General features: G+C 43.2%; 1 protein-coding gene across 1 annotated transcript; it reads left to right on the top strand.

Annotated features, from left to right (window-relative positions):
- Window positions 1-11,544: 11,544 nt before the first annotated feature.
- LOC143220521 (uncharacterized) lies at window positions 11,545-16,419 on the top strand. The gene is made up of 7 exons (XM_076446156.1): window positions 11,545-11,582; window positions 11,729-11,854; window positions 11,920-12,115; window positions 12,158-12,887; window positions 12,968-13,336; window positions 16,003-16,138; window positions 16,248-16,419. The coding sequence occupies exons 1-7, from the start codon at window positions 11,545-11,547 to the stop codon at window positions 16,417-16,419; spliced, it is 1,767 nt and encodes a 588-aa protein (XP_076302271.1).
- Window positions 16,420-26,767: the final 10,348 nt, after the last annotated feature.

Genomic DNA, 26,767 nt, shown 5'->3' with positions numbered 1-26,767 from the left:
TAATTCCTACATGAAATTAATGTGCCCGTCATAAGAATGTATGTTAATTTGCTTCTCTGAACACGATGATATAATCTAGAAGCATCTGGCTAGTTTCTCGGATAGTAAGGCCTTCCGTAAAAGGTTTGACCATATAGCAGTAGTGGACGCACTACAAAGGTTGGAAGCTGTTCTATAATATTTATACCATGAAAATGTGTGTTTCATGCCAATAATGTACACCGGGTTTGGACACGGACAACATGGTTTGGCTCTACGTATCGCAGGATAGGTGAAGCTATTGACGTATCTGTGCCACTCTCAAACACGGTTGTCACTTTATCGAACTGATTGTCCCTTGATCTGATAACTCGTACATGAAATTAAGATGTCCGTCACTAAAGTGCAAAACAATGTGCTTCTATGAACATAGAGCTATACTCCCGATACAGGGTGATAGGTTCGCGGAGAGTAAGGGCTCCGGTAAAACGGCTTATTTTATACCAATTGGAACCGTTCTCGAACGGTTTAAATTTGTACTTTATCGTTTATACTGTGAATTAAGGTGTATGTTGTCAAAGCTGTACTGCGAATATACTCCCGGAATACTTGGGTTCACCGTCGGAATCACAGGATACGTGAAGAGATTGACTTAGCCATTCGACTCTCACAGAAGGTGGTAAGGTTCTCGATCCGTTTGACCCTCGAACCTTTTGTTCGTGCATGAAATTACGGTGCTCGACACTAAAATGTATACTGGTTCGTTCCTCTGTACACCGTGTTATACTCTCGATACATCGGGTCAGTTTTTCGGAGGGTAAGGCATTCTGCAAGAAGTTTGACCTTATACAAGTAGATAATGTTCTGCAACGGCGTGAAGGCCAGCTTTAATATTCAAACCCTGAATGAAGGTGTCACTTGCCAATATTCTGCAACTGACTTACTCTCCGTTATCCGGGGTTGCCTCTCGGAATCACGGGATAGGTGAAGCTATTTACATAGCCGTTCTGCTCTCACACAATGTGGCAGCGTTCTCGTTCGGATTGACCCTCGACCTTCATATTCATAATGAAATTATGTTCTACGTCACTAAAGCGTTCACAAATTTGATCCTCGGAACACATAGTTATATTCTCGATGAGGTGGGTATTGTTCGCGCAAGGTAAGACCTTCGGTAAAACATTTGACTTTATAACAATTGGTAACGTTCTCAAACGGTTTGACGCTCTACTGTAATATTCAAACCCCGAAATAAGGCGTCTATTTCTAAAGCTCCTCTGTGGACTTTCTCCTGGAATAAATGGTTTGGTACTCCAAATCACAGGATAGGTGAAGCTATTGCCTTAGCTGTTTGTCTCTCACAGATGGTGTCAATGTTTTCGAAAGGTTTGATCTTCCAACTTCCTATTAATACATGAAATTAAAATGTTCGTCTGATAAAATGTCCACTGATTTGTTTCTCTGAACACGAACTTACACTCACGATACTGTGGGTTATGTTATCGGAAGGTAAGATGTCCGTTAAGGAGTATGACGGTATACCAATCGGAAACGTTCTCAGACGGACTGACGTTCTACTTTAATATACAAACTGCGAATTAAGGTGTCCGTTGCCATCAGTGTACAGCGGATATGCTCTTGATGTACCTAGTGTGACTCTCGGTATCTCAGGACAGGTGAAGCTATTGTGATACATGTGCAATTCTCGAAGAAGGTGGTAACGTTCTGGATCAGTCTGCATCCCGATCTTCTAATTCATACAAGAAATTAAGGTCCCGTCACCAAAATGTATATTAATTTGAATCTCTCAACATGAAGTTATACTCATGATACAGCGGGTTACGATCTCAGAAGGTAAGGCCTTCCGTAAAAAGTTTAACACAATACCAATTGGTAATATTCTCCTACAGTTTGACACTCAACATTAATGTCATACTGACAATTGACGTGTGTATTGCCAATACAGTTAAGTGGATTTTGCTCCCGGAATACCTGGATTGATTGTGGGTAATACAAGATAGGTTAAGCTATTGACTTAGACACGTACTCTCAAGGAAGGTGTTAACTTCCTCGAACGGTTTGAGTCTCGATTTGGCTGTACCTACATCAAAACAACGTGCCTTTCTGCTAAAATATCTACTAATTTGTTTCCGTGTATACTAAGCATAGCAGTCCCTAAACCGATTCTCAAAGAAGGTGGTAATGTTCTGGAAGGGTTTGTCTCGCATTCTTCTCATTCAGACATGAAATTAAGGGACCCGTCACTAATATGAATACTCATTTGCATCACTGAACACTAAGCTAGACGCTCCTGGTCGCCGGTTATGTTCTCTGTAGGTAAGGTAATCTGTAAAAGGAATTACATTTTACTAACCTGTAATCCTGATCGATGTTTTGACTCGCCACCTTAATATTTACCGCGTGAAGTAAGGTGTCCTCTGCTAGTACTGCTACGCGGATGTACTCCTGGCATACCAAGCTTGACACTACGGAGTCACAGGATAGCTGAAGCTCTTGACTCAGGCGTTCGAATATCCGTGTGGGTGGTAACGTTCACGAACTATTTGACCTTCGATCATCTAATTCTTACATCATATTAAGGTGCCGCCACTAAAGTGTTTACTAATGTGTATCTCTAAACACGATGTGATACTCACGATACAGTGGGTTAGCTTCTCGGACGATAAGGACTTCTGTATAACGAATGACTTCATACCTACTGGTAATATTTCGCCCAAGGCTTGACTCTCCACTTTAATATTCAAACCGCGAATTAATGTGTATATTGACAGCACTGATCAGAGGAATTACTCCCGGCATAAATGGACTGCCTCTCGGAATCATAGGGTAGGTGAAGCAATTGACTTAGCCGTCAGTCTCGCAAAGGAGGTGGTAACGTTCTCGAACAGTTTGATAACCGATCTTTATAATTCATACGTGGAATTAAGGTGCCCGTCACTAAAATGGGTACTAATTGGCTTCTATAGACACTCACCATACAGCGGGTTATCTGCTCGGAAGGTGTGGCCATGTGTAAAAAGTTTGACACTGTAATAATATGTAAGGTTCTACACCGGTATGGATTTGTACTTTATTATTTATACCCAGAAAGAAGGTGTATATGGGCAACACTGTACAGCGGATCCAGTCCCGGAATACCTGGTTTGACCCTCGGAAACACAGGACAGGTGAAGTTATTGACTTAGCTAATCGACTCTCAAAGATGGTGATAACGTTACCGAACGGTTTGACACTCGATCTTTTAATTTATACACGAAATTAGGGTGCCGTTGTCTAAAAGGGATAATAATTTGTTTCTCTGAACACGACGTTATTCCCTCGATACAGCCGGTTATGTTCTCAGATGGTAAGAGTAAAAAGATTGAACCAATACGAACAGGTATCGTTCTACATCGGCTTCACTCTCTTCCATAGCATTGAAATTCCGATACCGTACAGCGGATTTACTCCCGATATACCAGGTCTGACTCTCGGTGTCACAGTAGAAGTGAAGCTATTTGTTTAGGCGGATCGTCTCTCAAAGAAGGCGGCAACGATCTCGAACGGTTCTACTCTCGAGTTTGTTATTCATACAAGAAAATAGTGTGTCCGTCTGCTAAAATGTCTACTAATATGTTTCCATGGGAACTAACCAAGGCACTCCCTACAGCGCGTTCGGATTCTCGCAAGGTAAGGCCTTCGGTAAACAGTTTGACTCTATACAAATAGGTAACGTTCTGCAACGGTTTGATGCTCTACTTTAATATTCAAACTGTGAATTTGCGGTGCCAATTGCAAATAATTTACAGCGGATGTACTTCTGGAATTCCTGGCATGACTTTCTGATTCCCAGGGTAAGTGAAGCTACTGTCTTCGCCTTTGGACTCTCAAAGGAGGTGGACAAGTTCCTGAAGAGTTTGACATTCGACCTTCTAACTGAAACATGAAATTAAGTTGCCCGTTACTAAAATGGATAATAATTGCCTTCTCTGAACACGAAATTATACTCACCATACGGCGGGTTAGCATCTCGGAAAGTGAGGCCTTCGGTAAGGAGTTTGACTCAATACCAATTCGTAACGTTCTTCAACGGTTTTACTCTGTAGTTTAATATTTATACCGCGAAATAGGGCGTCTGACGATAATACTGCCCAGCGGATTCACTCGGGGAATACCTGGTTTGATTCTCGGAATCACAGAATAGGTGAGGCCATTGACTTAGCCGATCGTTTCTAGGGGAAGGTGGTAACGTTCTCGAATGGATTGGATCTCGATGTTCTAAACCATACTTGAAATGAAGGTGCCCGTAATTAAATTGTATATGAATTTTCATCGCTGAACACGAAGTAATACAATCGAAGCAGCTGGTTATATTCTCGGAAGGTAAGGCCTTCGGTAAAAAGAGTGACTCCTGTGCCAATTGGTAACGATCTCCTACAGTTCGTCTTTCTACTTTAATGGTCAAACTGTGATTTATCATGACAATTGCCTACATAATTCAGAGGATTTTCTCCCGCACTGACTGATTTGACACTCGGAATCACAGGGTAGGTGAAGATATTGCCTTAGCCGTGCGACTTTCAATGAAGGTGGTAACGTTGTCGAACGGAATAAACCTCGATCTTCTTATTCATACATGAATTTAAGGGATTAAAGGTTTTCGGAGAAAAGAATGACTTTATACCAGTTGTTAATGTCCTCCGATGGTTTGACTCTCTACTTTTATAATTATACCGTGAGTTAAGGTGCCTCTTTCCAATACTCTTCATCGGATTTACACCCGGAATACCTGGTTTCAGTCACAGAGCCGCTGGATACGTGGAGTTATTGACTTATCTGTGCGGCCCTCAAGAAATGCTGTAACGTTCTCGCACGATCTCACTCTTGATCTGCTTATTCATACACAACAATACGGCGTCCCATCTACTACAATGTCCACTTATTTGTGGAGGCGAACAATATGTTAGTGTCTCGCTACAGCGGTTTACATTCTCGAAAGGCAAGGTTTTCGGCAAAAAGTTTGACTCCATTCCAAGTTGTAACGTTCTCCATCGCCTTGAATCTCTACTTCAATATCCATGCCGTGAAGAAAGGTGTCTATTGCCAATAGTGTTCAGTGAATTTTCTACAGGAATACCTGGTGTGACTCTCAGTGTCACAGGATACTTGATGCTATTGACTTAGACGTTCGGCTCTAAAAGAAGGTGGTAATGATCTCGAATGGTTTGACGGTATAATTAGTATTCAGACCGTGAATTAAGATGTCCATTGTCAATACTGTAGAGCGTATTGACTTCCGGAACACCTGGTTTGACCACCGGAATAACAGGGTATATGAAGCTATTGACTTAGATGTGCAACATTCAAAAAAGGTGATAACGTCTTCGAACGCTTTCACCCTCGACCTTCTAATTCACAAATGAAATTACGGTATCGGTCACCAAGGTGGATACCAATTTGCTTCTCTAAACACAAAGTTGTACTGTCGATACGGCGGGTTAGCTTCTCGGAAGTTAAGGCCTTCTTTAAAAATAATGTCTCCGTACGAATTGGTAACGTTCTCAAACGGGTTGACTGTATACTTTAATATTAAAACAATGAATTATGGGGTATAGAGCCAAAACTTTTTCGCCGATTTACACCCCGCGCACCCGGTTTTACTTTCGGAATCGCAGGATAGGTGTAGCTGCTGATATAGACATTCGATCCCCAAAGAAACTGGAAACGGTCTCGTTAAGGTTTCCCCGCTTCCTTTGCATTTCTTACATAAAATTAAGGTGCCGTCACTAAAATGTATACTATTTTGCTTGATTGAACACAATGTTATTTTCTCGTTACAGCGGGTTTATTTCGCGAAATGTAAGGCTTCCGGTAAAAGGTATCACTCTATACCAGTTCTTGAGTATCTAGAACGGACTGACTCTCCACTTTAATATTCCTACCGATGATTATCGTGTCTATTGTCAACATTCGTCAGCGGAGTCAGCGGTGGTCAGGCTCTCGGACGGTTTGACTCTCAATTATGATATTCAAGCATGAGAATAAGTTGTTCGGCAGCAAATATGTTTACTAATTTGTTTCCGTGAACATTATGCAAGGATCCCGCTGCAACAGGTTATGTTCCAGAAACGTTCGATATTCCGTATAGTGAATGACTTTATATAAATTGGTAATGGTCCTCGTCAGCTTGACCCTCTACTTTAATAGGCGACCTACGATCGGCTATGCCAAAAGCTTCAGCTACCCTGTGAATCCAGGAGTCAAATCTGCTATATCAGGAGTAAATCCGCTGAATCGTATTGGCAATGGACACCATAATTCACAGTTTATGTATCAAAGGGGAATGCCGATCTGTTTAAGAACGTTAGCAATTGATATAACGTCATACTCCTTACCGGATACCTTAATTTCCGGGAATATATTTGGCTGTATCAAGGGTATAATTTCGCGTTCAGCGAAAGTAGATATTCTTCATTTCAGTGTCGGTCACCTTAACTTCTTGTATGAATTGGAAGATCGAGGGTCAAACCATTCGAGATCGTTGCCACCTTCTGTGACAGAAGAACGGCCATGAGAATAGCTTCACCTATCCTGAGATTCCGATATTCAAACCAGGTATTCCGGTAGTAAATGCGATGAACAGTATTGGAAATAGACACCTTACTCCACGGTTTGAATACTAAGATAGGGCGTTACCCCGTTTGAGAACGTTACCAGTTGTTATAAAGTCACACGCTTTACCTAAGACCTTATCCTCCGAATAACTATCCCACTATATTTGAGAGTATAACTTTATATTTAGGGAATCTCATAATTATAAATTATAGTGATGGCATCTTAATTGCATGCGTGAATTAGAAGGTCGAAAGTGAAACAATATTGGCATTAGACACCATATTTCAGGGTATGTATGTTAAAGTAGAGCGTCGATCCGATTGAGAAAGCTACCAATTTGTGTAAATTCATACGCTTTACTGAAGACCTGACCCACCGAAAGCATATCTCTCTGTACTAAGAGTATAACGTCGTATTCAAGGAAGCAAATTAATATATATTTTATTGACCGCAACCTTCAATTCATGAATGAATTAGAAGATCGTGTGTCGAGACGTTCGAGAATGTTACCACCTTCATTGTAAGTCGCATAGCTAAGGCAAAATCTTCACCTATCCTGTGATTCCGAAAGTCCAACCAGGTGTTCCGCATCTAATTCCGCAGAACAGTATTGGCATTAGACATCTAAATTCAGGGTGAGAATATTGCAGTAGAAGGACGATCCTTCGGAGAGCATACCAATTGGTATAGAGTCATACATTTATCGAATATATTACATTCCTAGAACATAACGCGCAGTATCGTGTATCATGCTAAGTGCTCACAGAAACAAATTAGTGAACTTGTTAGCAGACGCACAGCCTTATTTCATGTATCAATAGGAATATCGATGGTCAAACCATACGAGGGCGTTTCCACCTTCTTCGAAACTCGTACTGCTTAGTCAAAAGCTTCACCAGTCCTGCGATTCCGCGAGTAAAACCAGATATTCCGGGAGTAGGACCGTTTTACAGTATTGGCCTTATACATCCTATTGCACAGTGTAAAAATTTAGGAACAGATTCAAACCGTCGGAGAACGCTACGTATTGGTATAGGGTCAAACTCTTCACAGAAAGCCTTACCATCGAGATGCTAACCCGCAGTACCGAGAGTATAACATCGTGTTCAGTGGAACTATTTAATATAAATTTTGGTGACGGGAGCCTTAATTTCATGTGTCAATTAGAAGTTCGAGAGTTAATCCATTCGATAATGAGTCGTACAACTGAGTCAATATCTTCACCTATCCTATGATTCCGAGAGTGGATACTGGTGTTGCGGGAGAAAATCCGCAGAGCAGTAGTGGCAATAGACACCTTAGTTCACGGTATAAATTGTAAAGTACAAATTGAAACCGATGTAGGACGATACACATTAGAGTAGAATCAAACCTATACCGCAGGCCTTGCATTCTGAGAAGCAAACCCGCAGTATCGAGGGTATTTCTTACTGTTCAGAGGAACAAATAAGTATACAGTATAGTGATGGGCACCTTAATGTCATGTATGAATTAGAATATCTATGGTCCAGCCGTTCGAGACCGTTATTACCCTCCTTAAAGTGTCGAACGGCTATGTCAATACCGTCACATATCAAGTGATACGGGAGTAAATCCGCTGTACAGTATTGGCAATAGACACTTTAATTCACGATTTGGTTATTAACGTAGAGCGTCAAACCGTTTGAGAATGTTACATAATCGTATAGAGTCAAACTTTGTACCGATCGTCTTAACATCCGAGATGCTAACCCGCCGTATTGAGAGTATAACTTCCTTTTCAGATGCAGAAGTTTCTCTCCATTTCTGAGACAGGCACCTTAACTTTATGTATGAATTAGAATATCGTGGGTCAAACGGTTCCAGAACGATGCCACCTTCTGTGACATTCGATCGGATAGGTCAATAGCTCCAACTGTCCTGTGATTGCGAGAGTCATATATGGTAAGATGGGAGTAATTCCACTGAACAGTATTTGCAATAGATACCAATATTCTCGGTATGAATATTAATGTAGGGAGACAAATCTTCGGAGAACAATACAAATTCGAATAAAGTGACTTCTTTTGCCGGAAACATTACCTTCCGAGAACCTAACCCGCTGTAGCTTGTGTCCTGCCTAATTTTCACGGAGACAAATTAGTAGATACTTTTGCGGACGGACACCATATATTTGTGTATTAATATGAGCACCGATAGTCAATGCGATCGAGAACGTTACCACCTCCTTTGAGAGTCGCACAGCTAAGTCAATAGCATACCCTATCGTGTGATTCCGAGAGTCAAGCCAGGTATTCCAGGAGTAAATCTGCTGCTGCAGTATTGGCATCATGCACCCTGTTTCACGTTATAAATATTCAAGTAGAGCGGCAAACCGTAGGAGAACAATACCAATTGTTATGAGAACAAACTTCTTACCGGACCCCTTACTATGCACGAACCAAACCCGGCGTACCAAGGGCATAAATACGCGTTTATAGAAGAAAATTAGTATTCCGTTTAGTCACGGGCACCTTAATCTCATGGATGAATGGGAAGACCGCGAGTCAATCCGTTCGAAAACGTAATCACCTTTTTTTGTGCGTCGCACAGCTGAGTCAATACCTTCACCGACCCTGTAATTCCGATAGTCAAACCGGGTGTTCCGGGAGTAAATGCGCAGAACAGTATTCTCAATAGACACCCTAATTCACGATATGAGTATTAAAGTGCAAGGTCAAGGTGTAGAATGTTGCCCATTCGAGTAGAGTCAAGCTCTTCCATACCTTTCGAGAACCTATCCATCTGCATTTAGAGTATAACTTATGATCAAACAACGAAAATAGTAAACATTGTGGTGACGTCGCCTAATTTCATGTACGAATTATACGATCCAGGGTCAATATTTGCGACAACGTTACCACACCCTTTGAAATTCGATGCGCTGAGTCAATAGCTTTATGTGTCATGTAACTTCGAGAGTCAAATGAGGTATTCCGGGAGTGAATCCACTGAACTGTATTGCCAATAGGCACCTCTATTCACGGTTTGAATGTTGATGCGTACCGTCAAACCGTTGTAGAACGTTACATATTGGTATAGAGTCAAACATTTCACTGACAGCCCAACCTTCGGAGAAGCTAACCCGCCGTATCCATAGTATAACTCCGTGTTCAAAGGACGAAATTAGTAAACATTTTTGTTACGCGCACCTTGATTTCATTGCAAACAAGAAAATCGAGGGTTATGCCGCTCGAGAACTTTGCCACCTTATGTGAGAGACGAACTGCTATGTGAATGTGTTCACCTATCCTGAGATTCCGAGATTCGTACCAGGTATTCCGTAGTAAATCGGCTGAAGCGATTGGAAATAGACACCTTAATTTTCGCCATGAATATTAAAGGAGAGCGTTAAACCGTTCGACAGCGTTACTAAACGGAATAAAGTCAAACGTTCTATCGAAGGTGTTAACTTCCGAGAACCTCACCCGCTTCATCGAGTCCATAACTTCGTGATCAGAGAAAGATAATACTCTTAATTTCAGTGACGGTCACCTTAAATTCATGTATGAATTAGAATATCGAGAATCGAACTGTTCGAGATCGCTCCCACACACTTTGTGGGTCGAAAGAATACGTCAATACTTTGACCTATCCTGTGATGCCGCGCGTCATACCAGGTATTCCTGGGTTAGATCCTCTGTAGAGTATTGACCATATACACCATATTTCAGGTATAAATATTAAAGCTCAGATCCAAACCGTTGTAGAACGTTGCGTATTATTATAGAGTCAATCTTTTTACCGAATACCTAACCTTAGGAGAACCTGACCTGTTCTAGCGAGTGCCCTGCTTAATGTTCACCAAAAAAAAATTTGTAGAAAATTCATTAGCCTGACACCTTATTTTCATGTATGAGTTGCAAATGGAGAGTCAATGCGTTCCAGAGCCATACCACCTTCTTCATAGTCTAACGGCTAAGTCAATTGCTACATATATCCTGTGATTCCGAGTGTCAAACCAGGTATACCGGGTGCAAATCCGCTGAAGCGTATGGTACTATACAACTTAATACACGGTTTCAATATTAAGATAGAGCGCCAAACAATTTGAGGACGTTACCAATTTGTATCCAGTCAAACCTTTTACCGAAAGCATTGCCTTGGGTGTATAAAACCCGTTTTATCGAGAGTATAACATCGTGTTCAGTGGGAGAAATTTCTATAAATTCAATGACGGGCACCTTAATGTCATGAACGAATTCGATAATCGAGTGTCAAACCGTTCGAGAAAGTTACCACCATCTCTGATAGTCGATCGGCTATGCCAATTGCTTCACCTATCCCATGATTCCGAGAGTCAAATCAGGTATTCGCGGGCAATATCCTGTTCAGTACCGGCATCAGGCACCCTATATCACTGTATAAATAGTATTGTACAGAGTCATAACCTTGTAGATCGTTACCTCTTGCTAAATGGTCAATTCTTATTACCGATGGCCTTACCACCCCTAGAACGCATCCCGGTGTGTCGAGAGGAATACTTCGTGTTCAGAGACGCAAATTAGTATCTATTTTAATGACAGCCAACTTAATTTCAAGTATGAATTAGAAGATCGTATTCAAACCGTTCGAGAACGATACCACCTGCGTTGAGATTCGACCGGCGACGTCAATAGCATCACCTATCCTATGATTGGGAGAATCAATGTGGAATTCGGGGAGGAAATCTGCTGAACAGCATTAGCATTAGACTCCCTATTTCGCGGTTTTGTATATTAAAGCAGGCCCTCTAGCCGCCGGGGCGAGTGTCAGTCGGAGGAGGCGCCCAGGCCGACGACGCGGTGCGAAGTCGGAAGAATGGGCGCGAGATCCATGGCGCTGACCCGACGGGGTCCCTAGACGCTTCTGAGTACTCGCGGCGAACGTCCTCGGACGTCACACCAAGACCCTGATTGACGAGTGCTTCAAGAGTGGAAGATTCCCGAAGAGATGGAAGAGGGCCAAGGAGGTATTGCTGCCGAAGCCTGGTAAGTCCCAGCAACTCCATTGGCGTACTGGCTGATCTGTTCGCTGGATGGGGGCAGAAAACTATTGGAGGGGGTTGGCTCGAAGACTGACTGCCCACCTCTCACGGTGGTGGTCCGGATCTGGACAATCGACAGTTTGGTTTTAGGCAGGAACGATCGACCATCGTTGCACTCCTGCGCGTCAAGTCCCACGTCCGGCGGGGCGGGATGATGCAGAAGGACGGGATCGACATAGCCAATGCATTCAACGCGTTGCCCTGGACCTCGGTCAGGTCTGCACTAGTTCGGCACCTAGGTTCGAAATACCAGGCAGCGGTGATCGGCGACTACCTTTCAGGCAGGTATTTAGAATATCCCGGGAGGGACGGCACTGTCAGCCGGTAGGTGTACTGCGGGTCCCACAGGGGTCCGTGCTGGGCCCGATCCAGTGGGACTTAGCGTTCGACGAGGTGCTACACGCCGCACTCCCGGCCGGGGTCTGCGTCGCATGTTACGCTGACGATACCCTGGTCGCGGCTAGCGGGAGGAACCACGTGGAGACGGGCCCTGCACGCCGAAGAAGGGGGTGGCTGTAGTACTTGGAGCCAATAGATCGCCTGGGACACCGCGTCTTGCCGGAGAAGACCCCAGCTATCTGGTGCCACGGCGATGGGAAGAAGCGGGTGATACCACTCGCAAGAAGAGAAACCACCTTGGGAGGAAGTCCTGTCCAGATCGGAGGAAAAATGAAGTACTTCGGCCTCGTCCTGGACTGCCGATGGAGCTTTGAGGACCACATCGAGAACATCGCCCCCGCCTGCAGAGGGACGGACGTGGCGCTGTGTCGGCTGCTGCCCAACATCGGAGGGCCGGACGAGAGGGTGCGCCAACTCTACGCCGTGTGCCCCGCTCGATGGCCCTGTACGGGGACGGGTCTGGACGGAGGTGCTGATGGCCAGAAAGGAGAACCGCGTCTAACTGGCGAGTGTTTGTTGACGGATGTCATCAGAATTAAAAGTGGATACAGTACCTCTCACGAGGCGGCCGCCGTTCTGGCGGACCTCCCGCCGATGGACCTGTTGGCGGCGGCGGCAGAGCGGACCTACGGGCTCCTACGCCGTTACCGCGGAGGGAACCCCGGTCAGGACCGGTGGATCTTGAAGAACTCGAGGAGAAGGAGAGATAGATCCGGCGGTCCGTCACGAAGAGGTGGCAGAGCGGGGTGCGCAAGCCGGGCAGCGCACACCTCCGGGCCATCGGACCCATCGTCCTGGTCCTGGACGACTGATGAGGAGCGGCAGCAGGCAGACATTCCGCCTCACCCAGGTACGCTACGGGCGCGGATGCTTCGGGGAGTATCAGCACAAGATCGGGAGGGAAGTGACGCCAGGTGTGGCATTGCGAAGCGGAGGTGGACACCGCGCAGCACACCCTGCATGAGTGTCCGGCTTGGGCGCCTGAGAGATGGAGCTCCAGCGGCTCGTGGGTTGGAACCTATCGCTCCATGGCCATCGTATCTGGCATGGCTGCTAGCGATCGAGTTTGGCGAGCGGTGGCCTCCTTCTGCGAACGGGACATGCAGCAGAAGGAGGAGGCGGAGCGTGGTCGAGAAGAGAGCAACCAGACCCACGGCCGCCCTCGGAAGAGTACGCCAGTTGCGGCGAGCGCGACGCAGGCCGGTGTTATTCCGACGCGAGGAGGAATCCCGGATAACCTTCCGTTCCAGAAACCCCGGCGCAGAGGCGAATCACCGCCCCAACGCCTTCACGTCGACCGTGGGGGGGGGGGGGTTGGCTGAGGGACCGACCGTCGAGGGATCACGGTCCAGGGAGGTGTCGGTGCCGCGCGAGTGGTATCGCGGCGCTAACGAAGAGCGAAGGAGACTGGCTGTGAGAGCGCTAAGAGGAGCGCAGCGAAAGCTGGAGAATTTGCGTGGAGGCACCGGTGTATTAGGTTCGCAAAAGAGTTGCCTGTCATCCCGGCCGTCCATGTGCGAAGAGGGCGGACCAGCAAAAGGTCTTTAGTGGGTAAGGATCCTACTGGCCTCCGGCTTCCCGCTCAGGGGGCCGCAACATCTTTCGGAGATTCAAAATGTGTCACCAAAGAAGAGGCCGCAAAGCCGTAGTAGAACATGCAAAGTTAATTGCATGCATGAAATAGAAGATCGAGGGAAGAACGGATCGAGAGCATTGTCACGTTCAATGAAAGACGAACGGCTACGTTAATAGCGTCACCTATTCTGCGAACCGAGAGTCAACCAGTTATTCCGGGAGTAAATTCGTTGAACAGTGGTTGGCAGTAGACACCTTAATTCTCGGTTTAATGTTAAAGTAGCGTCAATATGTTGAGAACGTTACAATTGCTATAAAGTCAAACGTTCTACCGTAGGTCGTTCATTCCGCGAAAATTACCAGGTACATCTAGAATATAATATCATGTTCAGAGATCGAAATTAGTATTATTTTCAGTGACGAGAACCTAATCTTCGTATATGAGTCAGAAGTGCGAGGGTCATGCCGCTCGAGAACGTTGCACCTTCTATTATTGATGAACTGCTATGTGAATGGGTTCACCTATCCTGAGATTCCGAGATTCGAACCAGATATTCCGTAGTAAATAAGCTGAATAGAATTGGCAATAGGCACCTTAGTTTGCGGTTCGAATATTAAAGTAGAAACTAAAACCGTTGTAAAACTTTTACCTACTCTTATAGAATCAACCCTTTTACCGAAGGTAAATCAACCCTTACCTCCCGAGTAGTCCAACCCGCTGCAGGGAGAGCCTTGCTGAGTGTTCATTGAAACGTATAAGCTGACACATATGAGGTGCACACCTTAATTTCATTTCTGAATTAGAAGATCAAGGGTCAAATCTTTCCTGAACGCTATCACATTAGTTGAGAATCGAAACGCTTAGTCAATAGCTTCACCCATCCTGTGCGCCCGAGAGTCAAACCAGGTATTCCGATGAAAATCTGCAGTGCAGTACAGGCATCATACATCCAATTTCACGGTATAATGGTAAATTCTATAGTCAAACCATTGGAGATCATTACCAAATGGTATGAAGTTAAACATTTTACCGGATACCTTGCCCTCACGAACCAAACCCGTTGAAGCGAGAGTCGCGTTTAGTGCACACGCAAACGAATAGTAGAAATTTAAGCAGGCGTACACCTTATTTTCATGTATGAATAGAATAATCGGGAATCTAACCGTTCGTAGACGCTCCCACCTTCTTCCGTGTCGAACGGCTAAGTCAATATCTTCACATATCATGCAGTTCAGAAAGACAAATCAGGTATTGTGGGAACGAATGCGCTGCACATTATTGGCAATAGAAACCATAATTCACGGTTTGAAGATTAAAGTAGAGCGTCAAACCGTTTGTGTGTGTTACCATTTGGTTTAAAGTAAATCGTTTTACCTAAGGCGTGATCTTCGCGAACCACACCCTCTACATCGAAAGTGCAACATAGTGTTCCAGAAGGATGTTATTATTCGTTTCAGTGATTGGCATCTCAACTTCATGTATGAGTAAAGAAGACAGAGGGTCTATCCGCTCGAGAACGTTGCCACCATATCTGAGAGACGAGCTTCACCTATCCTGTCATTCTTAGTGGCAAATCAGGTATTCCGGGAGTAAATCCGGGGAAAGAGATTTCCAATAGATGCCTTAATTGCGGTATGAATATCAAAATAGAGCGTGAAACCGTTTGAGAACGGTACCAATTGCTATAAAGTTATATGCTTTATCGAAGGCTGTACCCTCCGAAAATCTAACCCGCTGTATCGACAGAATAACATCGGGTTCAGAGAATGTAATTAGTATTCATTTGAGTGATGGTCACTCTAACTTCATGTATGAATTAGCAGATTGAGAGTCCACCGTTCGAGAACGTTATCACTTTCTTTGAGAATCGACAGACTTAGTCAATAGCTTCACCTATCCTGTTATACCGAAAGTCAGACCAGGTATTGCGGGAGTAAATCCCTTGTATAGTATCGGAAAGGACGCCTTAATTCGCTTTATGAATATTCGAGTAGAGAGTGTAATCTTTGCAGAAAGTTAGCACTTATATAGCGTCTCACTTTTTACCGAATACTTACATTCCGAGTACCAAACACGCTGTATCGAGGGTATGACATCGTGTCCAGACAGATGAATTAGTACAAATTTTAGAGACGGACGCCTTATCGTCATGCATGTATTGCAAAATTCGATTGTCAAATCTCCGGAAGTTGTTAGCACTATTTACAGGGCAAACCAATCCACCCGCCCATTTAATGTATTTATTGTTAGCATTTCGTAATTCTATTTAGTTATTCCCTGCCATTGCTTAATTTTTGCACGTCCGACTCTTGTATGTACGAGCACCTATCCCAAACTCGAGAACCAAACCGAAATCTACCTAAAACCATACTCGCTACATATGCGGCAGACAAGTGCAACCGCATCACATGCCGCCATCATTTAGTGTGTATATCATTGCGTTTACTACGTCTACTTAGTTATTTCCTGTTTGTGACTAACACCTTCATGTCCGATACGTGTATGTCTGATGACCTGAGCAGCGCGTCTCATGGCTCCCGCAGTGGTAGTTGTGCGTCAATCGTTACGCCAGGTCAAATTTAGAAGGGTCCAGCACGAGCGGCAGTGGCCGTTACTTTGAAAACGCCTTTGAAGAGGTGTATGCAAAGCTGGTGACTCCAGTGACTGTAGCATCAACCTACTGGACCTGAGTATCGAAGAGGTGAGGCCAAAGCGACACATCAACGGGGCCCTAATACCAGAGCCGCGGGCCGGGAACTTAAGGGGCCCTCCAGGACATAGGATTCAGAGTGGCACGATCGACTAATAAGGGCAGAGCTGCAGGTAACTGAGATGGGCGTCTCAGTTACCACCGAGGATGTTGCAGAAGCGCTAGCAGGGATGGGCGCCCGCTACCCTACACAGATTATGTACAGCGAGATCCGCATCTCCCCTCGGGCTGTGGACAATTTGGGCGATATGCTCCCTCTTCGCCACCCACAGCATCTTGTACGGCGGAAAAGTAAGAGTGGGCTGAACATCAGCCCGCGTGCAAGCGCTGGTGGCACGGCAGCTGCAGTGATTCAGGTGCCTATAGTTTAGGCATGTCAGGCCGCGATGTACAAGTTATGTGGATCGGAGCGCAACTTTCTTGGGGTGATGGAAGCAGGGCCACCAGGTGGCTGAGTGCAACGCCCCAGCTCTCAAATACCCGATATGTGCGGTCCATGGTCTGGAGGCCATACACAGGATTAGCAGCATGCCTGCACCCCATACCCCCAATCAACGCAGAGGATGACGAAGAGGATAACGACATGTAAGCTAACAGAAAGACCGGGCAGGAGAATTAGCAGGAGCAGCAATGAACTGCCGCATCTAGGCAGCGACAGTATTGGCGTTGGCCTGCAGGAGGCCATGACACGGTTTAAAATTCAAGATCCTTCAGGCGAATATCAACCACTCCCGAGCGTCACAGCACCTGCTAGTGCAGACGCTCACGGAGTTTGGCTGCGATCTGCGAGCCGTAGCGGGTGCCAAACCGCAAAAACTGCTCCGGGCACCTTCACGGGACGTTCGTGACGGTGTGGAATGGAACCCTCCGTACTCCATGGCCATGTTAGTACCCACCGAGGGAAGGGATAAGTCTTGGTGTCCTTGTGCGTCCTGATAGTGGATGACTGCTACATCAAGCCGAACAGCAGACTGGAGGAATACGAACGGCGGCTGGACGGGATAAGAATATATCTTTCACAGCACCTATCCCAGTTTATGCTCGTCCACGGAGATTTTAGCTCCACAAAACAACGTGAGCACTCCGAGGACGAACGTCATGGGCGAGACGCAGCTCGACTCAGCAACCGGACTTACAGCACATCTGTCAGGCAGGCGGTCATGTCCATCGTGTACTTGTCCCATGCATCTCCGCCTTGCTGTGCAGAGACTGATGCATCTCCGCCTTGCTGTGCAGAGACTGAAACGATGGAGGGAGGCAGAAGCGGTGGAGACCCCCTGCGACCAATCCTTGATAACCATGGGGTACTCCGCCCCAGCATGAAGAAGAAGAAGCGGACCCACTGGCACAGGAGCCACACCGCGAGATCAGGACAACGGAACCAGCAGCACCGACGCGATATCGGACGCCCCGACGAGGGCACAGTTTTGGCTACGGCGCATGTAGTTGCTTGCCCGGCCCGTCTGGAGGTTGACCTCGATCCACAGGACGGCGGGGAGTGGATCCGCGATGATATGACGGCGGTGTGAGTCCTGACTATGAGGCACGCCCGGCGAAACCGAAGCAGGCGGTGTTCTAATTGGTCGTGGAGCTTGCAATGCCACGCGAACGCATAATTCGAGCCAATCGCCGGCACACTGGGGCCCGTCGTAGAGGAAGACGTCAACAAGTGAAGAGGAAAACGCGCTGCAGAAGGAATTACAAATGTTCAGCGAATTGCCGCGGCGTGCCATCGAAAGAGCCAAGGCAAGGTATTTAGAAAATCTGCTGAGGGAGATCGATGATGACTCCAGCGGACGACAATACCGACCGGTCCTTGTGTGGCCACGGGATGGTCGCCAAGGCTCGCGGAGAGCACGGATCCCGACTTCGTGCGGCGAGTCGTCGACAGCCTCTTTCCGGCAGCATCGGTGACTGTGTGAAGTAAACACGTAAATATTTGAATAGACTTTATTATTACGGATTACAATTTAATATATGAGCTCGGAACTATGGTGAGGCTGAGACTGGCTGGGTCGATCTTTGCTGTTCTTTTATTTGGTTACGGTTTTGTGGTGGAGATTGGACTTTGGGGATGTTATTTATTTGTGTTGAGGTGTTATTTGATGTTCTGGGGCTGATGGCTGGTGATATGGCCGGGTAATCTATTGAGTCATCGGTTATCCGTTGAGGCGAAGCCAAAGTCCGTAGCGTGCCTTGACTTGTCTTTCAAGGTGACGTGACAACTGCGAGGAAAACAACGATAGTTCCGTCGGCGGACTGAACAGCCAGAACGGACGGTCTTTTGGTCACCAGAAGGTAGCTGGGCCTGGCGGATGGAAAGCTGGGCATGAGCAGAACTGCGCCAGGACTGGACGGAATTCCGGAATTCTCGATTGAAGTAGCACCTCTCGGTGGTGGATGCGGACTTGCACATCAGTCAGTTCGGTTTTCGACGAGATCTGTCCACCATTGAAGCCATCAAGAGAGTCAAGCGCTTGCCGATGGTTGTCGTCCACTGCTGTGGGGTGAAGTTCGCTGTGAGCCAAGACATCATCATCCCCTTCAAAGCCCTGCTGTGGACCGCCCTCGGTGAGACGTTAACACATCATATGGTGCAGGCGTACCTGACATCGGTGATTCTTCCGGGAGTAGTAGAGAACTAGGGGCGGTACTGCTACGTCGTGAAGTAGGAACGCTGCGGTGTCCCGCAAGGTTCGGTCCTCGGGAAGATTCTGTAGAAGATGGCGTACGACGTGGTGCTGAGAAGCTTACTCCCGTCCGGCGACAGCATTTCATGTTACGCCGATGACACGCTGGTGACAGATGGCGGAAAGGAGTGGGAGAGGACGACGGAGCCGGATGAGCTGGAAGTGGCCTGCGTTGTGAAGAGGGTACGTCATCTGGTACACAGGATATTGTCGTGGAAGACAGATGCAATGTGGTTCCAGGCAGGAAATCACAGAGGACCATCCCAGGAAGCGGTCCGTGCGGAGGTTGCCCGGATGGTGGTTAGAAAACGAATCAGATACATGGTCCTCACGCTGAACAGTGGATGGCGCTTGGAACAGCTCCTCGGGGCGCTGGCACGAAGATTGGGGAAGTGACCGCGGCGCTAGGATAACTGCTGCCGAACACCGGGAGACTTGTCGCGAGAATACGGCGCTTACACACTGGGGTGATCTACTCCATGACTCTGTACGGAGATCCATGGCACTGTTCGGAGCCCCAATGTGGGCGATGGACCTGATGGCCAGCAAGAAGGGCTGCATCAGACTTGCAAGTGTCTAGCCGGGGCTGGAGTCAGGATATTGCGAAGAATCCTCACTCTACCTTGTGATGCTGTCACGATGCTGGCGGGTCTTCTACAGCTGAATCACCTGGCGGTCATTCGACCGATTTAAAAGAGCTACGAGAAAGATTTTAGGACTTTTAGGCACCGCAGTTACTATGTTGACAGATTTTATTTGTGCAAATTACGAGGCGCGAAGTAGGATACTTCTAACATCTTTCTTTATTTCGCTATATTCATAATATTCTCGCTATCGAAGATCGGCACGATGAAGATTACATAGATTTTTTCTTACAATCGTTTCAGGAATACCAGACGAGGATGAAACCCTTGGGAAATTGCGAAACGGGACGGAAAGTGGCACGGGATAAAATGTAAATCCAAGGGTTGGCTATTAAAATTCTACTATGATGAATCGAAGACAGCACCCGAGTAATTAAATAATGGCCCGAGTCAATCATCCCATTACAAAAATTTCGTGCGATGTCGAAGCATTCTTGACTATAGGGTATAATACAATGGATATGCAAATAAGTTGAGAAACGATCGTTACCAATTTCATTAAAGATAGAACTTCCTACCCCGGCTTACCGCAAACTATGGAATTTTAAATACTTACACAAATAATTTATACATTTTCGTCGTATCCACGCCGATGTGAGAATGCCGCATAAAATTTCGTGGTAAGCAATTCTGTATCATCGGAAAATTGTAGTCAACGTTATCGAAAAGGGGCGTGATACATTTGAACTGACGTAGCGTGTATTACTTCCGTTGACTCCGAAATTCAGACACGAAGTATTAAAGTTACAAAGTTTTCGCGTCTGCTCGTTGAATCTGTAATGGGATGCTTTATCGCGATCAACAGACCGCAGCACAAATAGATGGAGATAGCGAGAATTGTGCGATATGAAGTAGGTCAATTGTCAAACACATGTTCGTGTTTTGACAGTTTACTATGAGAATATTCACAACACCTAAACATCGTAATAAGACTCTGGCCGATCATTGTTATTAAACGTGCTCTGCAGCCAATGCAACAAACGCGGCGCCAAAGCAACGGAAGAGTAACAATCCCTGACACGCGTCACTTTCCATCGAGTCCGTTTTTCAACGACACACCTTGTCCCGCTGATAACTCATTTGTCCATTCGTACCTGTTCTTACTTCAGCGGTAATTTCCCCAGCCGAATGCCTTAGAACGCGAGACGGAATTAATTGCGAGAAAATGAAGAATGAAGCGGAAGCAGTCAGGAATGGCGCGTTTAAAAGAACCTCTGCCGCCGCCTCGTAAAGTCATTTCAGCTTGCGTATAAGTTACTAGAGAAACCATTAAACCAGGTGCAATTCATTCTGGCTGCAGTCTGCGGGATTAAGGGCGACTGAAGTTCCTCCGACATTACAACGCTTATTACCACGAGGCTTACATTTTCGCGATCAACGCGGTCTCCTTTAGTCCCGCTTTTCGCCTTGCATTTTCATCGAAAGCTAGACGATTTACCGAGACCAAATTCGTTATTTGCATTCGATTACATTTTTTGGACTGTATTTAAACGATTTCAGCGGGATTTGATATCGCCATGCTGATTTCCGTGTTATCCGCAGTTCCACGTGAACTTCAAGTAGCGAGTTTTCAAGGATAAACATCGACTAAGGTGTTATAAAATATCTGAATGTAAATCTCATGATTGGTCGATTCTAATATGTATCACGACGAGCTGGCTAAGGTACAGGTACAAAGTAATGATTAATGTCACTTCAAATTGCAGTTAAATCTGTTGCATGATATGAAATGAAATGAAGTAAAGTGAAACCTAACCTTAACTCTTGCCAGAAGGAAAATGGATTTGTATCAATTGGTAGAACAGACTGCTTATTACTTTTTTATATTATCGCCATAACTGCGTTAGCAAACCGAGGAATAATTAGTCAAACAACATTAATGTCCCGCCGTGTTCTACCATAGCTCTCCATATCCAACCATGAAGCACCATGTCCTACGTTGCCCCGTACGGGGGGGGGGCGTGGCACTCGCAATTCCGGCCTAGCCTCTAAAGACGGTAGCCTGCTAGACGCTGGTCTGGATTGCGAGTACTGCGTAGCTCAGTTTGGCATCGCTTGTCAAAGACGAGCTCATTATATTAACCCAAAATTTGCAAAATAAAATCTATTCCGAAAAATATTGAAATAAATCTGTGATATAATACAAAACATGACACAGAATGTAGTAGAATATATAATTGAACATAAATCAGAAATTGAATTTCAATATAATTTACGAAACATGGGTTATAATATGTAGTACATACAAATGATACGATCACAAATTATTACATCTTTGATATTTAATAATGTACAACTTTTTCAATACGACACGTGAGCTGCCTCTTATGGCGCTATATACATCGTAAGAATAGTATTGTATTTTTCGTGATTGTCTTTTTTTAATGATGTATCAAATGACGATAAACTTCTAATTCCTGAACGCGATATATCGAATTTCTGGGCAATGAAGGAACGTAGTAAGCATAGTGACAAAAATAGGGATCGAAATATTATCAACATAGGCTGTAATTCGCGATGGACAAGAAAGTCCATCTCTGATCCGATAAATAAATCACTGAAATATATGTATATATGTATATGTCATGAGTGCTCATATATTAGTGTACACTAGTACATTAGCACTACTAGACACTATGCAAATTACGAAAGTCATAAGATATATGCAAAGCAAACCGTGCCGTTTCAGACCATTCGTCCACGACATGATGGGTAACCAGAGCAATCGTAAACATGCCACTTACCGATCGTTGACCTCTTCTTCGTCTGAAAGTAGCTCTGAGTTGGTCCTGGCGTGGGCGTCAAGCAGTCCTCCTCTTGGCATCTTTTCTTCTTTCCCAACACTTCCAGAGCGCACTCGCGATGTCGCGTACACGACCCTACTTACTTCAACCGGTACCGAGTAAAAAAATTGTGCTTACAATCCTTCGAACGTGCACGATTTAGTAATGGTGTGGTTACAATTTAATATAACGGTTAGAAAAATATTTAATGTCACTAGCCCGCGGGGAATTAAAAGCATAAGACGTAAACTATTTATTCGGGTAGTAAAGAATTAAATCACAATTAAAAATAGAATGAATTATAAAACGAATGATTGTAAAATTAAAAATAAGTAAATGAAATTAAATCTGAAGTGTTAAATATGAATAATTTAATTAAGAGTATTATTATACAATATATATTATTATTATTATACATTATTATATTATATATTATTATATATAGATAAAATAACTTAAAAATTGTTAAAGTGGATAAGAAGTATATAAATTTAAAAAAATTATTAAATGTGGTTAATAAATAAAATAATTAACAAATAGTTAAATGCGAATGAAGAATATATAAATTTAAGAAAATGTTAAAATAGAATATTATGTAAATGAATTTAAATGGTTATTAAACATGAGTGATAATTAAAATATTTAATAAATTGTTAAAAACGAATAAGAAATAATTTGATTTAAACGATAATTAAATGTTAGTAGTAAATAAAATATTTAAAATGTTGTTAAAACCGAACAATAATTAAATGAATTTTCAAAATTACTAAAATCGAAAAATAAATAATTTAGTTGAATGTACCTTTAAAAGTGCAATCGGAATATTTGTAGTAAATACATTACTAATGAATTATTATAGCTGTATAAATTAGGTAAATAGTTGAAGGTTGAAGGTAAAGAAATAAATCGAATGAAGTAATTAGAGACGAAAAATAATTATCTGTGTTTATTTGGGTAATTTCAGTCTGGATGTACACGCTGCGACGTTCAAGGAAAGACTAACGTGCCCTTGCTGGGTGTGTCTACACGGAAGACACCCGTGGTTAACCCGCGGGGGGTGGGGGAATAAACCTGAACGCCGCGAGCTTAACCGATATTTCGAAGGCTCTAGAACTGTTCACAGTAATTATCCGACAGTTTATCCATATGTATATTCTTCCTATCGCGTAGAAAAACAGTATAGACAGTAACTGACATATTATACTTATTTCACGTATCCATCGTAAATTAAGTTAAAATTCTCATACGTAACAAATGTCACGAATTAATTAACTTACAAACATATATATCATACGTTTAATATATATGTTTCGTACATTGTTATTAGTACATTCATTAACTTTATTATAAGTATGCTTAATGATGGAGTTCATAATGCTCGTGTATTTAACTTTATAAATATATCAAACAATATAAATGATGAATTACAGGATAAAGATAGCATGGATTGAATGTTTTCTATGACGCAAGAAAAGTCTCTCCTAATATTACGAATTCGACATAGAATAGGAATACAAACAAGAAAACAAACGGAATAAGCCGAATATAATTCGAATTGTCGAGTTACTTACCCAAGCCAGTTTCAAGGCAATTCTGATTTTCAAATTGTTTCAAATATACTTATGCAAATTATGTTTAATGTCTGAACATCCTAAATTACAAGAATCAATCTATTCTCCTAAATTTAGCGAATGAGAGTTAACAACCTTATGGTCGCACCCAATGAGCTCGGATCACATGCTATATCATTCGTAATTGTATCATAGTTATTGGTAACGTGTGACATAACTTTAGCTGTACGATTAGAAATGATATGTGCAATAATGCCGATTGCCTAGGTTTTACCTCGTGGATGTGCTGCGAATGGAGACCAACCCTATCCACGCCCCATCCAAACTCCATCCTCATGATAATTTAATACAATTTGAAAAAATTGTCCATTCGATACAACATTACTATGTTCAATCTTCGACCGCTTTGCAAACAAACGGCAAAAAGGATTGAAAAAAATCGACGCGGAAAGATAAGCCAGAAAGTAAATGGCACACTTCGCCCTACACAGAATTATATTAAGCCTTTAACTACGTACATAACTCAGAGACACATTATTTCATTCCTCTATCAATATTTTACATTCTCATTTGTGTGAGATATTATGAAACTAATAAGCACAAACATGAAGAGGACCACATTTCGATCCTGAAATAAGTGATTACCTGTTTGTGGGTATGAAAGCGTTGAACAATTGATAATGAAGAAATAAAGGAATCCTACGCCGTGTGAAATAAAATGTCTCGCTATGATTTTAATTCATATTACTAACTTTATGCTGTAATTCGTAATACTACATAGCCTGAACTCTATATGAACTTAATTGCTAGTATGCATAATTACCATCATGAATATTAACCTTAATACTGCTTGGATAAAGATGTTATATTACTTAAATACTAATGTACATAGCATTGAAGTATATGTCCCTGGTTCCATACAAACTCCTCAGTTAAATACTAGAATATTCACATACATATATATTACTTGAACGTAAATCTTGTTTAAAATTAAAAATAATCCTAACAAATATGAAAATCCAATTCGCTCCACCTGTCATATATCTAAAAGGTTAATCGTGCCCATACATAAATCCAATTGTAGTAAAAAAAAAAAGAGTTTACTATATGCCTTCGATCCATCGGTGATCCATAAGAATACCAGAAACAAATTAGGATTAAAAGCATTCGCTACTTAATTGAGAATCTAATTCGTGCTACCTATCAAATATCTAAGAGCTTGATCCCACCTACATAAATATCGAATTAAAATGTAGAAGGAACATGGAAATATCATGTGACTGCCATCCATGAATGGGCCAGAAGAGTACCAGATACAAATTTTGTAAACCCTACCGATATATGAAACGTTATTAGCTCCTGTACATGACAATATATGTGTATATAGACAGGAAGTGAGGGGGGTATAACCTACCTATTAGGAATATAGCATTATTCACCCTACCAAAATAAATAAGTAAATATTTCATGCGGAACCGTATATATACAAATATCGTAATCAAACAAGGGAAAGGGAAAGCATGTGAAGTTTGTGAGATTTGCATCTCTTCTCGTATTTTCCGTAGGTCCGATAATGCATCCTGAATCATATGAAATTACAGAAAAATTAGTAAAATTATACGAGACGTAATTAAATACAGTAATGAATATGATATGATTTTAAATAAATAAATGAGACTCGTACGCCACTACCTTTCAATCAATTTGCCTTCTTGTGTATTATTCCGCTTCTGTGCCCCTGATGTACTTGCATAATTTCGAATATTCGAAATGCTGTAAAATATAGCGATACGCGCATTGTATATCTGAAACAGACTTATGCACTGGATTAGTAGAAAAAAGAAAAATTGTTCTGTTGGGAGCAGACGGAGAACAAGTTATATTTAAAAGCAACATTATCGATAATAGAACAATATTTTTCCGTGACTTGAAATTAAAATGACCACACTTTAATGTAATTTATTTACAAAGATAAGAAACATAGCAAGTGAGAGACAGCCATTTATCCGGTATTTACAAGTAAGATAAGAACATAGCAAGTGAGAGACAGCCATTGTATCCGGACATAAATAAAAATGTTACTTGTACGAATATTTGAATTGCAAACACGAAATCAATTTACAAGCAATAGTTTTATTGAAAATAAAACAAGTTTCACGAATGGATTTTAACCGATACAATGCAACTTCGGACATTCTTAAATTGTCCAACAAAAATTGAAGTTGCATCGGTAAAAAAATTAATCCAATTATAAACAGACTCTGTACTTCATAGTGTAAAATATGAATGTTCACTGTCCACTCAAGTGAATGTATAGGCTAGAATATGCCATTATTTTGCAAGCATGATTGGAAGAAGTTTAATCATTTATGGAAAGATAAGTTCGTATCGAAAACAGGCAAATATATTAATCAGCAGTGTTATCATTAACAAACATTTCGGGAACATTGGGCCCGGAAACACAAAACGCTATGGTAGCAAGAAGGGCCACCGAAGTTTAAATTTTCACTCAATAAATCCGTGAACAAAGAGTGAGTGAAACATTCCAAGTTTCGGAACGCAAATTTGTTAAATCTGTTACATAGAATATTCACGAAATCCATCGCAAAGAGTGCTTCATAGTATTTGGAATAAAAATGAATATACTATTTTCAAGGTAGTACTCTAAAAATATGTATATCCAAATGAAGAAGAAAAGAGAAGTGAACAGACAACTGGCGAAAATGATCATACGTAAATATATTAATTACGCAACA

The sequence above is a fragment of the Lasioglossum baleicum genome, unplaced genomic scaffold, assembly GCF_051020765.1.
Source record: "Lasioglossum baleicum unplaced genomic scaffold, iyLasBale1 scaffold1140, whole genome shotgun sequence".
Classification (NCBI taxonomy): domain Eukaryota; kingdom Metazoa; phylum Arthropoda; class Insecta; order Hymenoptera; family Halictidae; genus Lasioglossum; species Lasioglossum baleicum.
This window is presented reverse-complemented; position numbering and strand designations above follow the sequence as displayed.